The sequence below is a fragment of the Tiliqua scincoides genome, chromosome 5, assembly GCF_035046505.1.
Source record: "Tiliqua scincoides isolate rTilSci1 chromosome 5, rTilSci1.hap2, whole genome shotgun sequence".
NCBI classification, from domain to species: Eukaryota; Metazoa; Chordata; class Lepidosauria; order Squamata; family Scincidae; genus Tiliqua; species Tiliqua scincoides.
This window is the reverse complement of record NC_089825.1, coordinates 54733714-54751819: the sequence shown is the minus strand read 5'-3', so window position 1 is coordinate 54751819 and position 18106 is coordinate 54733714. Positions and strand designations below refer to the sequence as shown.

The window sequence follows — 18106 nt, the reverse complement described above, 5'->3', positions numbered from 1 at the left end:
TCAAGCTACATTTTCTTAGAGCCAGGTATTCTGTACAACCTCCACTAGACAATTTCAGCACTGCTGCTGGTACCTGGGCATGAGCACTGACTGTTAAGTCCTACAGCTCTAACTGGCATTTCTAAATTTAGGAACAGTTCCACACTGACCTTTATGCTAACGTTTAAATGGTGGCTACACAGACAGCAAGTAATTTCTGCTGACTTGCTCTTGTGTTTTCTGTACAGTGATGGAAGAGTAATTCTTTCTACAATTACAGCTGAAAACCTTAAGGCACTGAGAAAACGAGTGCACTGTGTCTTTTTTTTTTTAGACACTATTTAAACAGTGGTTGAAAAGACAAGTAAAGTTAGCTAAAACTAGAAATTCATTTACTATAGTAATAGTTTATGGTCAAGTTGAGAAATGAGATGCTCAAGGATAATTAGTAGAGGATATTCAGTTTAGACAACCAAAAGATCCAATGTCACATTATCCATTCTAGATACACATGCAGAGAACACCACACGAAGAACTGACTCTTGGATTAGGAATGCTATGCAAAGTATTTTTCTCTCAACCTGTTTTCTTCAGTCCTTCTTGAAAAATATACTAAAAGGTAACACATGCCAAAACCATTTTATTACAAAACTTTCTTGGAAATGTTCATGTGCCTAAAACACAGATCCAAAATAATGTCACCCATTCCACAACACATAATGCCAAGATAATTCTCCTAATCAGGTGCATTTTCCAAGTAGTGCTTCAGCATACCTGCTGACGGTGTTTCCATAGATGGACCGAATATTGTCAACTGTTGTGGCATTGAAGAGTGTTCTCACATCTGCTACCGTATCACCTTGCTAAAAACAAGACATTTACCATCAATTTGCCTTGAATTTATTATATGAAGAAAATTAAGGCCAAAATTCTAACCAATTTTTCAGCACTGACATAGCTGCGTCAATGGGGCATGTGATGTATGCTCCAGTTGGGTGGCAGTCACAGAGGCCTCCTCAAGGTAAGGGAATGTTTGTTCCCTTACCTCAGAGCTGCATTGTCCTTACCTCAGTGCTGGAAAGTTGGTTAGGATTATGCCCTGATTGAGCTGAAACATGCATTTTCCCCTGTGTACCAAAATAAGATTGTTTTATTTTCAAAAACCATGTCCTGCCATTCTTGTAGACAATGTGTACAAGACATTCTAGAGTCTTGTAGTAAAACAAAGGCAAAACTAAACAGCAACACAACAAATATGCTCCTTGATGAATATAGCAAAGCTTTTGTTCCAAGCAATGTTCCGTTTAAAATGTACTTCAGGTTTCCTAAACACATATTTAGGCTACAATTCTAAACACATAGACAAGGGAGTAAGCCCCACTGAACATACTGAGGCATACTTGTGGTTAAGCATGCATAAACTTGCACGGTTGCCCTACAATGCAATCCTATACATGTTTACTCAAAAGTTTGTCCCATCGTATATTAAATGGGATTTACTCCCAAGAAAGTATGCAACTTTTGAGCCCTGAACGTTACAGATTACAACATATACATACACCACAAATAGAAGCTAAATGGTTGCACTTTGATGATTCTGGTACTTTAATGGGCAACCTTTGCACACATGTTCGTGTGCTGAAAAACAAACAAACACAGTGCATCCCTAGTCAGCAACTGACAGCAACCAATTTGCCTTGTTGCTCATTCTTATGAGTTACCCTTTATTGCAAGCATATGCTTAAAACCAGGCTCAAAAAGTCCCATGTCATTACAGCAGAGGTTCTTAAACTGGAGCATCATGAGCCCCAGCCTGAGGAGGAGTGCAGGGAGCCCTGTGTGAACCTCCGCAGGGTTCCCCAATATGTGGAGACACTCAAAATAACAATTGCGACCCACTTCTGGCTTGCAGTCATGAAACCGGAAATGGATTGCAATCGTTATTTTTACATTGTCCACATCTTGGTGAGCAAGGTGGAGGCTTGCGCAGGGTCCCTGCACTCCCAGGAGCCTGCTGCAGGCTCTGGTAAGTCAAAGCAAGCCCCTGTGCCCCTCCAAAGTGATATGATCCAGGGGATCATGCAAAAATTGCATACTTGATCCAGGGGATCATGTCACTGCCTTCCCTCGCAAGAACTCACAGCAGGGCTTGAACTCTCTGAGAGTTGGAGTACCACTGCATTACAGTAACTGTCTGTCTTTCATGAAACTGAGCATCATTTCCAGCTGTAACCAACCAGACCCATCTGGAGAACTCAAAAGCAGAGCATGAAAGCAAAAGCCCTCCTTTGGGGTTTGCATCAAGCATCTGGCCCTCAGAGGTATAACACCTCCCTATGTGAAGGTTCCATTTAGTTATCATGGCTAATATATGTTTTAAGCCATTCGCTCAATAAATTTGGCTAACCTTTTCAAAAGCCAGATAGGCAAAAAGCCATTACTATATTATGTCTAAAACTACAGAATGGTTTTAACTTAGAAATTTGTGGTTTAACACTTTGCATGTTTCAAACACTGAATAAAAGAAAAAAATCTAGCAAACAGGTACCAAGATCTCTATTTTAGTAACCAAGGTTTTACTCACCTTTTTAACCGAAAAACTAATGCCAGAGTTGTGAATTGCATACCTGAAAAAAACAAACCCCAAAGCTACAGCATGCAAAACAGTGAATGGCAAAGATTCTCACAGTGCAATGCTACGCTTAAAAAAAAAAATCATTCTGAGCAGCAGAAGATCTGCTACAAGTTCTCAGACACTAGTGGAACTGCAATCCAATTACACTACACCACCAACTTCACCCTTACATCAGCAGAAGTTTGCTCTGACACTGGCATAACTCCACACAGATGTGCCCCCAAACACTAATGCAACTCCAGTTGGTATAAGCTTCAAAATGAGGTGGGAGACACAGGTGGGATGTTGTATGGGAAGGAAGTCACTAACACCACATGCCCTCCAAACAACAGACTTGACCCCAACATAAACATAACATTTTACTGATGTCCAATCCCACCCATCTAGCCACACTCACACACCATACCCAACTGCAACTCTGCTGGGCCCTGCTGCTTGCTCTCCTGAAGCAGAGCTGTTACCATGGAACCCAGCCTCCCTCTCCTCTCCAACTGACAGATGAATATCATGTTCCACCTGTGTGGGGGTGTTGTCAGCATGCTACCCCCATGATCGGTACATACTGAAGATACTGTCATGCATGCTGAGAAAGCAGCTGACAGTTACCCCTCTATAGGGTTTTCGAAGTGCTTCTTAGCTCCTTCTCCTTTATGTTGGACTTGTTTAGGATAAAGACCCCAGTTCAGCCAGTGTACTTAGACTCATGGCTTAACTGGAGCATACAACTACACTGTCAAACACACTGCACAAACCATTAGCAAAAGACATCAGAATTGGTTTTCATCACATTTTGATTCTCTTAAGGGCAGAACTAGAAGCTAGGGAAGCCATGTGGTTGCCAATGAAAGCAACACCTACAAAGTCACCACATCCTTCTCTCTCCACAGTTACCATGCAGTACAATCAAACAGAAGCCATGGCATCATTCTCTGAATTTCCCCACCTCCAGAAGCAGCAGTCAATGAAACAGGAATATAGCGATTGAATGAGATATCACAGCATGCAAATCATTTTGCTATACATTAGAAAATGTAGGGCAATTGCATAACTCCAACAGCAAAAATTAAACTATGAGGAATGCTTAATCATCTGCTGTCAGCTACATAACTCGCAAGTAATACATTACAACCATAGTGGCAGAAGAACCTCACCAAGTTGGTAACTACAATGGAATTAATTCACTTTCATTCTCCCCTTTCTACTGTTGTCTCAAATATACGCACAAACAGTTGTGGAGTCTTTCCTCAACTGTTGTGTGGATGTTAGATGATGCAAATGTTATGCAAAGGTTCAGCTGGCTTCCTCTCAAGTCTAAAATTCCAGTCCAGTGCCAGTATCTTGACATCAGCATAAAGGCACCTCTTGCTATTTTGGGTTCCTACCTTATCAAGAGATGTCATTCTTGGCTAGAAGCAGAAGAATGCTCCAAATCTAACAACTAGGAACAAAACATGCAGATAATACAAGATGGAATCTCTTCTTTTCATGTGTTACCTGCCAACAACTTCCAGTATTTTTGCATATTCTTCACTTGGACTTTTAAAAGCTTTTCTTCTGGTGGCCACATTGTAAAAAAGATCCTCAACCTGAAGATTAAAACAAACAAAAGAAAGCTCAGAACAAACAAAACCCAGAGACACAGCTCATGTTGCAGTGCCCTTTTGTGCTGAACGCAGTTTTCTGTTCTCTTGCCAACCCATGAGGTGTGGACACGATTTGCCTGCATCACTTAACAGATGTGTGCTGTCAACTCCCACAGTGCTGACAGCCTGTCAAGAGCAGGGCCAAGAGCAGGGCCTCTGTCAACAGCATCCTTCAGCATTCCCTGCTCCCCACCCTTTCTTTTATCCTACTATACTTTCTAGAAAGCAGGTCTAAATGTAGAAATCTTTTTTATTTCTCCTTGCTGGACATTATTATAAGTAAAAAAACAACATGAACATTGTTAACTAACAGCAGAGCAACATTTTAAAATTCAAATAATTTGATCTATATAGTTCATCTATGTCTCCAAGTCAAAGAAATGTAGATATATTTCTAGGAATCAGTTGTGAAGAGTTATTGCAATAGATTTCTGTTTGAAGAAAGTGAACATGGGTCACTACTGAGCCAGCCTAAATGAGATGGTGCTTAAGAAGTACAACCAAAATTTAAACAATTAGTAAAATTTTGCTCTTGATACTGCAGCATTTTCACTCATCTTACATCACGCTTACATCTACAATTACATTACAGTGTTAAATTCTCTGGCAAAATCCCCACAAAGGAAATGCAGCTCCTTCTGAATGAGCCCTTTGAAGCTCTAAATATAACACACTGAATATAAACCAGAACTATGTCTTATTAACGTACCCTCAAGCACCATTTGTGCGTATATGGGCATTATGTAATTAGTAGATATTAGCACTGTGGCCTTCACCTCTACAAAGAAATTGCTTTGGTCCCAAAAGCTTTCAGAAATTTTGTAAAATGTGCCCTGGAATTAAAGAACTGAGAAAGACACAGATAATTAGTTCTGGTCCCAGTGTTTACTACACAAATATGTATCTCTAAGAATAAGGATGGTGTATGGTTCCAGAGTTGAACTTAAACCAGAGATTGTGGTTCAAATCCCTGCTCAGCCATGAAGCTTCTTGGATGACCTGGTGCCAGTCACTATCTCTCAGCCTATCTCACAGGGTTGTTAGGAGGACAAAAGGATGGAAGGAACCATGTACATCACCTTGAACTTCTTGGAGGAAGGGCAGTATAAAAATGTGAAAAATAAATATTCCAAGAAATAATAAAGTTAATGCAAAAAATGCCATGAAGTAATACACAAACCTCCTGCTTCATATTTAAGGATATCCTTTAAAATATTTCTAGATGAATAGGTTCAAGGGCTCAAAATTGCTTGAAGTCTTAACCTCTCATCTGAAAGTTCTTCCCTGTCTTATTCTTAGAAACTATTTATCTTTATTAAGTAGTACAAGAAAGTATTCTGCACATGCTCACAGGTATTCTTTCTGTCACTGTTTTAGGGTTGAATGCTGGCCCTAAAAAAAGGTTTTGACACTAAGGCCGCAATCCTAACCAATTTCCCAGCACTGGCATAAGGGCAATGCACATACCCCACTGGCACAGTTATGCCAGTGTTGGAAAGTTAGTTAGGATTGTGCCCTAAGTCCTGAATCTCTGATTCTAATGGTTATTCTAATAACACATATCAAGGTGTTTAGCAGGGCTGTTTCCTATACAGCTTCAATATCCTAGTAATGTCCTATTATGAGTGGGAAGATACATTCCCAGTAAAGTATCTTTCCAATATAGCATAAAAGAAAGAGCAAGTAACCTACTGTGATCTGAGTCCCTTGGTTTCCAGCACAAGGTTTAGGGGCTGTCTTCAGTTTTCCATCAGAGTAGCTTGCCCTAAGAACAGAACGAAGTAGAGAGTTAGGCATCCAGATCAGCTAATAAATTGTCCAGCAAGAACTATTTCATGCCAAGTGATTTAGGAAGATAATCTAAACTCTGCACGGTAATAAAAATTTGTAGACTGAGATTTGAAGAAGTCAAAACAACGGCAACAGTAGCTGTTCATTAGAGATTTTCTTTTCACCAGTGATGCAATGAGTGACCTCTAGTGGCCAAGTATTCAACTGAATGATGCTGAAGAGAATTTTTTATTTTATTTTATTGATGTTTAATTTTTTAAAGGATACATTCCACTTATATTTACATAATCATAGATCAACATTTTTCCCCCTTTTTTCCCTCCCCCCATGAACAATTAACATAAAGTATTTATATCTGCAGCCATAAGCACACCTTTTGGATTTTAACCATTATAACAGTATATGGATTTTATCCATTAATGTTAATGGTCACTGTTCATAGGGGGAGGGAAAAAAGGGGAAAAAAGATTGTTGATCTATGATTATGTAAATATAAGTGGAATGCATACTTTAAAAAATTAAACATCAATAAAATAAAATAAAAAATTCTCTTCAGCATCATTCAGTTGAATTAATTGAGGAAGAGGAAAAAATAAGTCTCCTTTGGATTAGCCACTTGAAGATTTGAAAAATTATGGTTGTTTTTGCAAGATATGTTGTAATTATGTTTCATGCTTTGTTTATCAGAGAGTACATACAGAGTGCTTTTTCCTCACTACCGAATATATTATATGCAACACAGAATGAAGTTATGAAAGAGATTTGTATCCCAGCATATCTCCCCCCACCTGCCCATTTCATGTGCTACTCAAATACACCTTATGATTTTGCAGGCAGAAGTAGTTCAAAGTATTGTAAAGGCATGCCCCGCCTGTTCCGGAATCCACCACAGTTAAGCAAAACCGTGGATACAGGGCCCCCATGTATATGGGGCCCCCAAATATATTAACACTTAGCTTATTGCTCCTTGCATTCTACAGAATCTGACATATAAAAGTGCCAATACTGATATTAAAGAAAAACAAAGCAGGTAAAGTGATACTTTGAATTAGTCTCATTTACAAAAGTTAGAAACATTTACTAAACATTTTGCGGTTTAGTTAACCGTTTAACAATAGTTAGCATAAACTATAGTTAGCATATTTGATTTTTAAAAAATAAGTCTACCTTTAAACTACTTAATATTAACATTTTTATTTGCTAGCTATTTATCTGCTAGCTATTTATTTACTATTACGTCATAAACTCTTACTAAAAATCCAGAGATCGACCAGTAAATTCCTTCTGCCTGATCCTACCATAAGTGCATACATCTTAAACAGTAACTTCAAGCTTAAACTACTCTAATGTGCTTTTCATGGGGTTATCCTTGAAAGCTATCCAGAAATGTCAACAAGTAAAAAAAAAAAAAAGTAGTAGCCAAGTTATTGTCCAGGGTTTGACAACTGGAGCACTTGGCTCTAGTGCTTTTCAATCCTCACTGGCTTCCAGGTTGATTCCAAGCACAATTCAAAGTCCTTGTTATTATTTTACTGCCCTGATCAGCTTTGGATCTGGCTGTCTGAAGGTCTGCCTTCTCTCATATGTGCCTATGAGCAAATCATGTTTCTCCTCAGAAGCCTTGCTCCACTTTCTGCTTCTAGCAGAAGTTTGTCTGGTAATCATTCATGACAGGGCCTGTTTAGTAACAGTACTCGAATTATGCAACTCCCTTCCCTATGAAGCCCAACGGGCCCTCAGGCAAATACGAAAAGCCACTTGTTTCATCTAGCTTTAAACTGCTGACTCAGATTTTGGTAGTTTTATTGTCCTTGTATTGGCCCAGCTTGTGCTTTTACTTTATCCCATATCTTTTTATTACCCATTATTAACATGTTATTGTATGACAACTAGTTGTTGATTTCCTTGGAAATTCTTCAGTTCTTTAAGTGGAACTGAAATGCAGGACCGAAATATTCTAAATAAATAGAACATTTTTTGCAGTTACACTCTTTCCTAAAAGTTTAGTGTAGATTAAGACTGAATGCACCTACCTGAATGCGCACTTTCCATCTGCTGTTTTAGTTGTTATGGTGACATGGGCAACATGACTTATACTAGCCAATGCCTAGAGAAGAGAGTAGTGCAAAAGAAATTCACTTTTACACACTGGGCAAGTCATATCAGTTCAAACATCTACGTTAAAGGTTCCACTAAGTGTTAATGCTAAATCAGAGTTCAATAGTAGTCTCCATCATCATCAATTAATCAGACACCCCAAGGATCTCTACCATTAAGACAAAGAATTTGTATATTTGATTAACTGACAAATGTTCCCTCACCTTGAGGAGGACTCCATGATTGCCCCCCCCCCAGGATGCTTTGCACACCCCGGTGGCACGGCCACATCGGCGCTGGAAAGTTGGATAGGATTGGGCCCCTACAGACTAAATTTGGGGGGGGACAGGGAGGGTGGTTCAACCGGTTTTTACTTCCTTTGTCTAACCTCCATGTAGCTTTTAGATTCAAAAGCTTGCGATTTGATATTTTTTACTTATTGTTTGGTTCTAATGAAAGGCATTCATCCACTTTGGACTGTGGATTTTTCTTTTAACAGACCAATATGGTCATCTATAATTTTGTGCAATTTGCATAGGACATTCATAAACATCTGAACCTTCAATGTGTTTGATGTTCCAAAGGCATATAATTCTTGAATTCTATACTAACAGCAATCTATACCGGGGTACCCAAACCCTGGCTTGGGGGCCACTTGTGGCCCTTGGGGGCTCCCAATCTGGCCTGCCCCTAGTCTCCAATGAGCCTCTGGCCCTCCAGAGGCTTGCTGGAGTCTGTGCTGGCCCGACACAACTGCTCTCAGTGTGAGGACAACTGTTCGACCTCTCACCTGAGCTGTGGGACAAGGGCTCCCTCCACTACTTGGTGTTTCACGTGGCAGGGAAGGCTGGCCTTGCTTTGTGCAAGGCCTTTTATAGGCCTTGAGCTACTGCAAGTTCATTCATTCATATAAGTTCCATCTCTAATATATTCATTTATGTAAATTATTCAAATTTTAAATGTAAATTCATCCTTTTTTTTCCCCCCAACACAGTGTCCGAGAGATGATGTGGCCCTCCTGCCAAAATGTTTGGACACCCCTGATCTACACTAACTGATTGTTGGCAACCTTCAGTCTCGAAAGACTATGGTATCACGCTCTGAATGGTGGTTCTGGAACAGCTTCTAGTGTGGCTGAAAAGGCCGATTCCGGAGTGACAATCCCTTCCACACTGGGAGCAAGTGCAGTCTGTCCCTGGTCTGTCTCCCTGGCTATGGGCCTTCCTTCTTTGCCTCTTTGCCTCAGACTGTTGGCCAAGTGTCTCTTCAAACTGGGAAAGGCCATGCTGCACAGCCTGCCTCCAAGCGGGCCGCTCAGAGGCCAGGGTTTCCCACCTGTTGAGGTCCACTCCTAAGGCCTTCAGATCCCTCTTGCAGATGTCCTTGTATCGCAGCTGTGGTCTACCTGTAGGGCGCTTTCCTTGCACGGGTTCTCCATAGAGGAGATCCTTTGGGATCTGGCCATCATCCATTCTCACGACATGACCAAGCCAACGCAGACATCTCTGTTTCAGCAGTGCATACATGCTAGGGATTCCAGCTCGTTCCAGGACTGTGTTGTTTGGAACTTTGTCCTGCCAGGTGATGCCAAGGATGCATCGGAGGCAGCGCATGTGGAAAGCGCTCAGTTTCCTCTCCTGTTGTGAGCGAAGAGTCCATGACTCGCTGCAGTACAGAAGTGTACTCAGGACGCAAGCTCTGTAAACCTGGATCTTGGTATGTTCCGTCAGCTTCTTGTTGGACCAGGCTCTCTTTGTGAGTCTGAAAAACGTGGTAGCTGCTTTACCGATGCGCTCGTTTAGCTCGGTATCGAGGGAAAGAGTGTCGGAGATCGTTGAGCCGAGGTACACAAAGTCATGGACAACCTCCAGTTCATGCGCAGAGATTGTAATGCAGGGAGGTGAGTCCACATCCTGAACCATGACCTGTGTTTTCTTCAGGCTGATTGTCAGTCCAAAATCTTGGCAGGCCTTGCTAAAACAATCCATGAGCTGCTGGAGATCTTTGGCAGAGTGGGTAGTGACAGCTGCATTGTCGGCAAAGAGGAAGTCACGCAGACATTTCAGCTGGACTTTGGACTTGGCTCTCAGTCTGGAGAGGTTGAAGAGCTTTCCGTCTGATCTGGTCCGGAGATAGATGCCTTCTGTTGCAGTTCCAAAGGCATGCTTCAGCATGACAGCGAAGAAAATCCCAAACAAGGTTGGCGCAAGAACATAGCCCTGCTTCACTCCGCTTCGGATGTCAAAGGGGTCTGATGTGGAGCCATCGAAGACAACAGTGCCCTTCATGTCTTTGTGGAAAGATCTGATGATGCTGAGGAGCCTGGGTGGACATCTGATCTTGGGGAGAATCTCTGCTGACCAGGTCGAAAGCCTTTGTGAGATCTATGAAGGCTATAAAGAGTGGCTGTCGTTGTTTCCTGCATTTCTCCTGCAGTTGTCTAAGGGAGAATACCATATCAGTGGTGGACCTGTTGGCTCGGAATCCACACTGCGATTCTGGATAGACACTCTCTGCAAGTACCTGGAGCCTCTTTAGTGCAACTCAGGCAAACAGCTTTCCTACTTTAGCTTTAAGGATCTTTAAGGAGAGGGATGCCGCGGTAGTTGTTGCAGTCACCCCTGTCACCTTTGTTCTTGTACAGCCTGATGATGTTTGCATCCCTCATGTCTTGAGGTACTCCACCTTCTCTCCAGCAAAGACAGAGGATTTCATGCAGCTCAGTGACGATTATCTCTTTGCAGCACTTTAGGACTTCAGCAGGGATGCTGTCTTTTCCAGGTGCCTTGCCAAAGGCAAGGGAGTCCAGGGCCACGTGAAGTTCTTCTAGGGTTGGTTCACTGTCAAGCTCTTCCAGCACAGGCAGGCACTCAATGTTGTTCAGTGCTTCTTCGGTGACTACATTTTCTCTGGAATGTAGCTTAGAGTAGTGCTGCACCCAGCGTTCCATCTGCTGCGCCCGATCCTGGATGACCTCTTCTGCGGCAGACTTCAGAGGGGCAATTTTCTTCTGCGTTGGACCTAGGGCCTGCTTGATACCATCATACATCCCCTTGATGTTGCCCATGTCAGCTGCTATCTGTATCTCGGAACAGAGCTAGAGCCAGTAGTCGTTAGCACATCTCCTGGCAGTCTGTTGGACTTTGCTGCGAGCAGCTCGGAGGACCTGCAGGTTGCGCTCATTGGGACAGGCCTTGTATGCTGCTTGAGCTCTCCTCTTTTCCTCAATGACTGGTGTCAGCTCCTCAGAGTGGGCTTCAAACCAGTCTGCCGCCTTGTTGGTCTTCTTGCCGAATATGGACAAGGCGGTGTTTCAAGGTATTTCAAGAATACAAGGTATTTCTTGAAATACAAGGTATTTCAAGAATACCGTATACTAACTGCAGTAGTACAAGCAGATAAACACTACCAAAAGAACAATTGCCCAAGCATTTTTCAATCACCTCAGCTACCCCCTTCTTGCTCCCTTGCAAAGCAACAAGTAGTTACTTTAACTATTGTCATGAGTTGTGCTGAGGTTTAATTTCTGAAATACAGTCTCAGAAAAATATAGTAGGGTGCGTGTACGAACCAAAGAAAATGGCTGAAGTAGCAGGAATTTTGATGTGTCTCAAGATCATTTGACATTCTCCAGCCACAAGCAAGCTGGCTCCCATTTCTCAGGCTCCCATTTCTCTCCTAGAAGAACTCCAAACTGTACCATAAACAAGTAAACTGCACCATAAACATCAACTGTAAAACATCTGTGGTGCCATGTATCTAGGGATAAAAGGTGACAGGAGGTGGTGGAAGGTCAGCTGAACTGTGCCAAAAAAAGAAGGCAGCAATAACACCAAGACTGATGGATTGATGGTGCTCAAGAGGAGGGGAACACACAGGGTGTGTCAGAACAGAGCCAGCAAAAAGGGGTTAAAAAGGTGACCACACACTTTTGATTTTTGAGGGATAGTTGACCAAGGGATTGAGGCGGCATGCATGCCATAAAGACTATGCTGTCCCCCACCCATTTCCTGCATGGAGGAAATGGTCACTTGTCATAAAGCTGCATAAGTATGATTGGCTAGGGACAAAATGAACATAATAAATTAGGAAGCTCACAATTCATCCATTCTTTTCTGTAAGGAAGGAATGGCAAAATTGGTGCTTTATGCCATTTCAAAACTTAACCTACCTCGCCTCTAAAGCCATATGTAGAAATGCTAGCTAGATCTTCAAAAGTCTGCAGTTTACTTGTGGTGAATCTCTCACACACAATATCCATATCTTCTTTCTGCAGAAGGAAGACAGTCATGAGTCAGTAATTATTTTTGAGTCATTTCCAAAGTCCTAAAATAAAGCTGAGATGCTGGAATGCCAACTAAGATTTACTTACCCTAATTCCACAGCCATTGTCTTGGATCTGAATTAGTTTCAATCCTCCATCCTTAACAGTGACTTGGATACTGGTAGCTTTGGCATCTAAACTATAAGCACAAGAAACAGATTTTGGTATCCAGGGACAGAAACATGAATTGGATTTTGTCACAGTATAACATATTGCAATTCTTTTTGAACTCAAAATCATCCCAACTTCAACATCTACCTCTGGGAGGCTCAATGGTAGGGACCAGGCCCAATCATCTCTGTTGTATTGCCCAGAGAGAAAAGGAAGGATCACAGGCAGAGGTAGCAGCTTGTGCTCTTTCTAGGTCACACCATGGGGAGCAATCTTCCTCATCATGCTACCCAAAGACAGCAAGAGGGTACACAATCTGTCACCTCACCTTTGTGACACACACTCCCTTGACTTCTCTCTGTTGTTGGAACAACGGGGAGGGCAGGGGAAGACAATAACAGGGATTCCACCAAAGGCATGTCATAAAGGGCCCCCCCTCCGTTAACCTAGACCTGACAATAATCTGGTTGAGGAATACAATCCATGCCTGCTTTGCACACCAGAGTGATTCTGCCATATAGAGCCAGTGATCTGCGCTTGTCAAGTCATCACCCTTTCTCCATCCCCAGGCAAATCCGAAACTGTCTGCAAGGACAACATTACCAGTTCTCAAGCATCTCCTTAATTGCATTTGCTGGTCTCTGAATGACTTCCCCAGCTGCGATGCGGTTCACCACAGTCTCGTCCAGACGACGGATCACTCCAGCCATCAGAGCCATGATGTCTCCCACAGAAGGTTGTGGGTGGGGTTATGAGTCCCCTTCCTAAGAGGATGATGGCAGAAAAAGTTATCACTTGAAGATCACAGATGCTTTCAAATCATGGAAGGGGGAACCTGTATTATTATTATTTATTATTATTAATAATCTGAGGAGAAAGTGTCCTAGGAATGTTAAGGGAATGGGGGGGGGCATTTGGAGGTGGTAAAAAGAGGAGAGGAATTGGACTAGAAGATAAGGTGTTGATGGAAAGTCTAGACCCAACAAGTTGGTGGAAAATCAATTGGTGGATGGCAGAAAAAAATCAAGCGATTCTACCAGAATGCTGGAGAAGGGAGCAATGCATAAAGCAATGGTCTTCAACCTTTTTTTGTGCCATGACCCATAAGAAAAGCACAGTTGGATCAAGCCAAAAGCCCATCTAGTCCAGCCTCCTGTATCTCACAGTGGCCCACCAGATGCCTCAGGAAGCACACAAGACAAGAGACTTGCATCCTAGTGCCCTCCCTTGCATCTGGCATTCTGAAGTAGCCTAGGCCAGTGGTTCTCACACATTTAGCACCGGGACCCACTTTTTAGAATGAGAATCTGTCAGGACCCACCAGAAGTGATGCCATGACCAGAAGTGACATCATCAAGTAGGAACATTTTTAATGATCCTAGGCTGCAATCCTACCCACTCTTATCCAGGAGCAAGTCCCATTTACTATCATTGTTAAAAGAATATACATAGTAGTTTGTTAAAAGTACAGGTCTGTAACCTTTTCCCAAATGCAGTTGCATGTCATGGTACCAACAAGTCTAATATATTAAAAATAAAACATTGAAATGAATAGGGACCCACCTAAAATTGGCTCGCGACCCACCTGGTGGGTCTGAGAAAACACTGGCCTGGGCAGTTGCACATACCCATCACGGCTTGTAACCCATGATGGACTTTTCGTCCAGAAATTTGTCCAATCCCATTTTAAAGGCATCCAGGCAAGATGCCGTCACCACATCCTGTGGCAAGGAGTTCCACAGACTAATTACAATCTGGCCCCAATAAATTCCCCAGACTAAGTACACTCTGACCCCATCAATCGATCAAGTATGAGACTGGGGACCCCGACAGTGATCCCGCACCCCCTCCCAGGACCCTACCTGCCCACCTCCACCCACATCACCAGCACACCCTGCCCTGTAACACCCTCCCGGCCAAGCAGCCTTACTAGAGAGAGCAGAAATAGTTGCCGTGGACATGAAGCCTGGCACTGGTGGCTGAGCACCTGAGCAGTCTCCTGGTCCCTGGAGGGGCACCCCAGGTGCCTCCCCCTTTGCCTGGTGGTGCTCAGTCCAGTGGGCTTCAACTATTTCAGCCCCCTAAGTGGCTGCCACCCCACTGGGGTCCCCACTCCAAGGCATTGGCAGAGAGTGATGAAGAGCGCTACCCTACAGCCTGAGGGGGTCACGCCCACGCCCCTCCCCCACACACACCTTCCCGCGCTCTCTGAGTGGGCACCCGCAGGCCCCGGCCAGCCACCAGCCGCGAGAGCACCCTCGCGCCAAAACAGCAGGCGGGCGTTCGCCAAGCCTCCAGCCCGCCGCCGATTGGATGGTCAGAACGTCAGTCTGATGTTCTTTTCGCTTTACCTTTAGGGTCGTCCCCGCCCATAGAGCAGACACTAAATAGGCAGGCAGAGTGCAGGTCCCTCTGCTCTTCGCTATGGGAGGCTTTCTCCCAATCCTGTCCACACTTTCCTAGGAGTAAGCCCCATTGGCTATAGTGGGACTTACTTCTGAGTAGACATGCCTAGGATTGGGCTGTAAGGCTGCAATCCTAGGCACACTTGCCTAGGAATAAGCCCCATTGACTAGAATAGGACTTACTTCTGAGTAGACATGCCTAGGATTGGGCTCTAAAGCTGCAATCCCATGCACACTTTCCTAGGAGTAAGCCTCATTTAACACAATTGAACATATTTCTGAGTAGACCTGCATAGGGCAGACACGTTTCCACCCAGAAACAAGACAACCCAGCAAAGGCAAAAGTTCATGTTCGTTTTAATCCAGCGCCTATTTCCAGGTGAAAAAAAGTATATCCAGCTTTTAAACGTGTCACTTGAAGGTTGTTTGCATGCAAGTCAATGGAGGACGGGGCTTTTGCATGCAGTTGAAAGAGCTGGATTTGGGTTCAGAGGAGAATATGCAAGTAAGGTTGTAATACTATCCACACATACTTGGGAGTAAGTCTCATTTACTATGATGGCACTTACTTCTGAGTAAACATGCATAGCATTGGGCTCCATACTGGTCTTGCCTGCCACCTGAGGGGTGTTTTGTAAGTAGGAGTTCAGTTTTGGGACTCCTGAGTCCCACCTCTAACTTTCAGGATTAACAGTGAATTACAGTGAGGATTGCTGGGTACCACACTCTCCTAAATCCTCTGCCTGTTTACTCAGAAGTAAGTGCCATCACAGTAAATGGAACTTACTCCCAAGTATGTGTGGATAGGATTCCAGCTTTCAGGGCCCAATTCTATTCAAATCCAATGCAGCCCGGAGGACAGGAAACAAATATTCCCTTACCTTGTGGAGGCCTCCATAACTACCCTCCCACAGCAAGATGCAGAAAACACTCCATAGGCACAGCTACACCAAGGTTGGAAAGTTGGATAGGATTTGGCCCTTAGACTCTTGAATACCAACCTGCACAATGGGGATAATAGATTACATTGGAAGGAAATTCTAATGGCAGGATTTTTTTTTAATGTTTAAAAACACAATCCTAAATTTGTTCACGTTGCCTTGTTTGTTTGGGGGGGAAGAGAGACAAGCTCATCACAGTTATTCTGGATACAAGGGAGGGCACCAGGATGCAGGTCTCTTGTGTGCTCCATAAGGCAACCAGTGGGCCACTGTGAGATACAGGAAGCTGGACTAGATGGGCCCTGGGCCTGATCCAGCACGGCTCTTCTTATGGTCTTATGATTTCTCCATTGATTTCTGTGAGCAGCTCTTCCTTGCGCCCAGGCTGAGATTTTACAATGGCTTCTTTGATGACAACCCGAAAACTCCCCATCATAAAACGAGTTGTGTCACTCTTTCCCTTTTGTACATCTGGGCTGTGCACATGCTTCCGTCGAAAGGGAAAGGAGATGAACAGGAGAAGACTACAATCCCCACAGTGCACTTGCGCACCGTTGCCCAGTCCAGCTCCTCTACCTCCTCCTCCACCACCAATTGCAGAGTCTGGACAGTGCAGGGCTGCAGGATGTGAGAGGTGTGTGCTTTGGGCGGGTTAGACGTGCTTCATAGCATATCCTTAGGACTGGCTAATAAAGCCAGCTGTGATTGCTCAGGGATCAGCTTTTATTATCTCAAGCACTTTTTTGCTGACGTGTCAGAAGGAAAAGCTTCTTCCCTGCCTGCAGGAAACACTCAGAAGCAGCTTCTCTCATTAGGCAAAGAGCTCCCTATGTTTTGCAAATGGATATTGTTGTGTAAAGCTTGTGAAAACCACAAAGGAAAAGGAAATGCAAGGCAAAGATTCATACCCCAAAGATTCACACACAGGGTGACCAGATGTTGTAACCAGAAAAGAGGACCAGGCACCCCAAAATGCAGGACATCCAAGAAAAATGTAGGGCATGACAAAAGCTAAAAAATACTCATATATGCATTTCAGGGGGTTAATTTAAACACTATATTAAACTTTAAAGTATATTACATCTAATTTATTAGATATAATTTATTACAAGCCTTCTTGTAATAAGCCTGCCTGCAGGGACCCACTCACAGGTAAAAGGAGGACATTTCAGGAGGACATTTCAGGACAGGAGGCTAAAAAAGAGGACATCTGGTCACCCTGTTCATACACCTAAGATCAACTGCCTGGGGTTACTGGCCCTCACTCTTATATTGCAATTATATACATGGTTGAAGGATTTTCCCTGCATTTGTGTTTATTTATTGTGAAATACTTAGTATGTTCTGGAGCATTATCTGGTAATACAACAAGCAAGGTTGGCCAGGTAGGGCACTGGATGAAAACTGACACTGATGAAAGGGTCCACCAGCAGCCAGCCTGGGTTGATTCCCTCAACTTTCAGTACCAGTTCCAGTGGTAGTGTCTAGTTTGCAATTTGGGGTGAGCTGAGAGGCACCACTGAGGCCTCAATGTTGGGGTTTTTCCCCAGGGCCTCCAGCAACCTAGAGTGGCAATGAACATGGGGTCTGGCAAAATGGAGATCCTGATCCACCGGTGGAACTTTGGTCAGTTTCCTGTGAACTACCTGCATGTTGCCTGTTGGGAGTCTTGCAAAAATACTGGACTAGGTGGTTTGAGCCACTATACCCTTCTTAAGCATTCATATTTTGATAGCAATATGTTTTACTATTTATTTACAACAATTTAATATCTTCTGCAAAAGTACTTATATGCCACTTTTCAGCAAAACAGGTCACAAGGTACAGCAAAAAAAAAAAAAAAAGAATACATAAGGCATAATGGAGACACTAGCAAACAGCCCATGGGAAACCCACTATGCTGGGACAAATAGAGGCAGTTTCTCTCCTCCTCCTAAATATAAGAGAATAATTACAGAAAGAGTATATCTTAGCCCAGTGAGCAGAAGTAAAAATGCATCCTCCAGATCATTCACCACCTGTTAGTTAAGTCTCAATTGTCAAAAGGGTTTCTAGATAAACACCCTTGCTTTGGAAATTTTTCCCCTTACTTTTTTCAGACCTGATTTGTGGCTACAGTTTTTACTTAAAATTGAATTGTAGCACCAGTTGTCCCTTGTGTATAAGCAAAGGGCAGGCAA

The 18106-nt window shown here is 43.2% G+C and overlaps 1 protein-coding gene across 2 annotated transcripts in view; it reads right to left on the bottom strand.

Moving 5' to 3' along the window:
• The window catches only part of MLH1 (mutL homolog 1), a 30564-nt gene extending 15726 nt beyond the window's left edge, over window positions 1–14838 (bottom strand). The window contains exons 1-9 of one of the 2 annotated variants that reach the window (XM_066627755.1): window positions 14776–14838; window positions 13184–13344; window positions 12518–12608; window positions 12317–12415; window positions 8082–8155; window positions 5950–6022; window positions 4109–4200; window positions 2564–2606; window positions 754–842 (exon numbers count right to left, since the gene is read on the bottom strand). In XM_066627755.1, the coding sequence (XP_066483852.1) occupies window positions 754–842; window positions 2564–2606; window positions 4109–4200; window positions 5950–6022; window positions 8082–8155; window positions 12317–12415; window positions 12518–12608; window positions 13184–13299 (677 nt within the window). In that variant the 5' untranslated portion in view covers window positions 13300–13344; window positions 14776–14838. Of the gene's footprint in view, window positions 1–753; window positions 843–2563; window positions 2607–4108; window positions 4201–5949; window positions 6023–8081; window positions 8156–12316; window positions 12416–12517; window positions 12609–13183; window positions 13345–14775 lie in introns of those variants that run through there. The other variant, XM_066627756.1, reaches the window with a different exon arrangement.
• Window positions 14839–18106: the final 3268 nt, after the last annotated feature.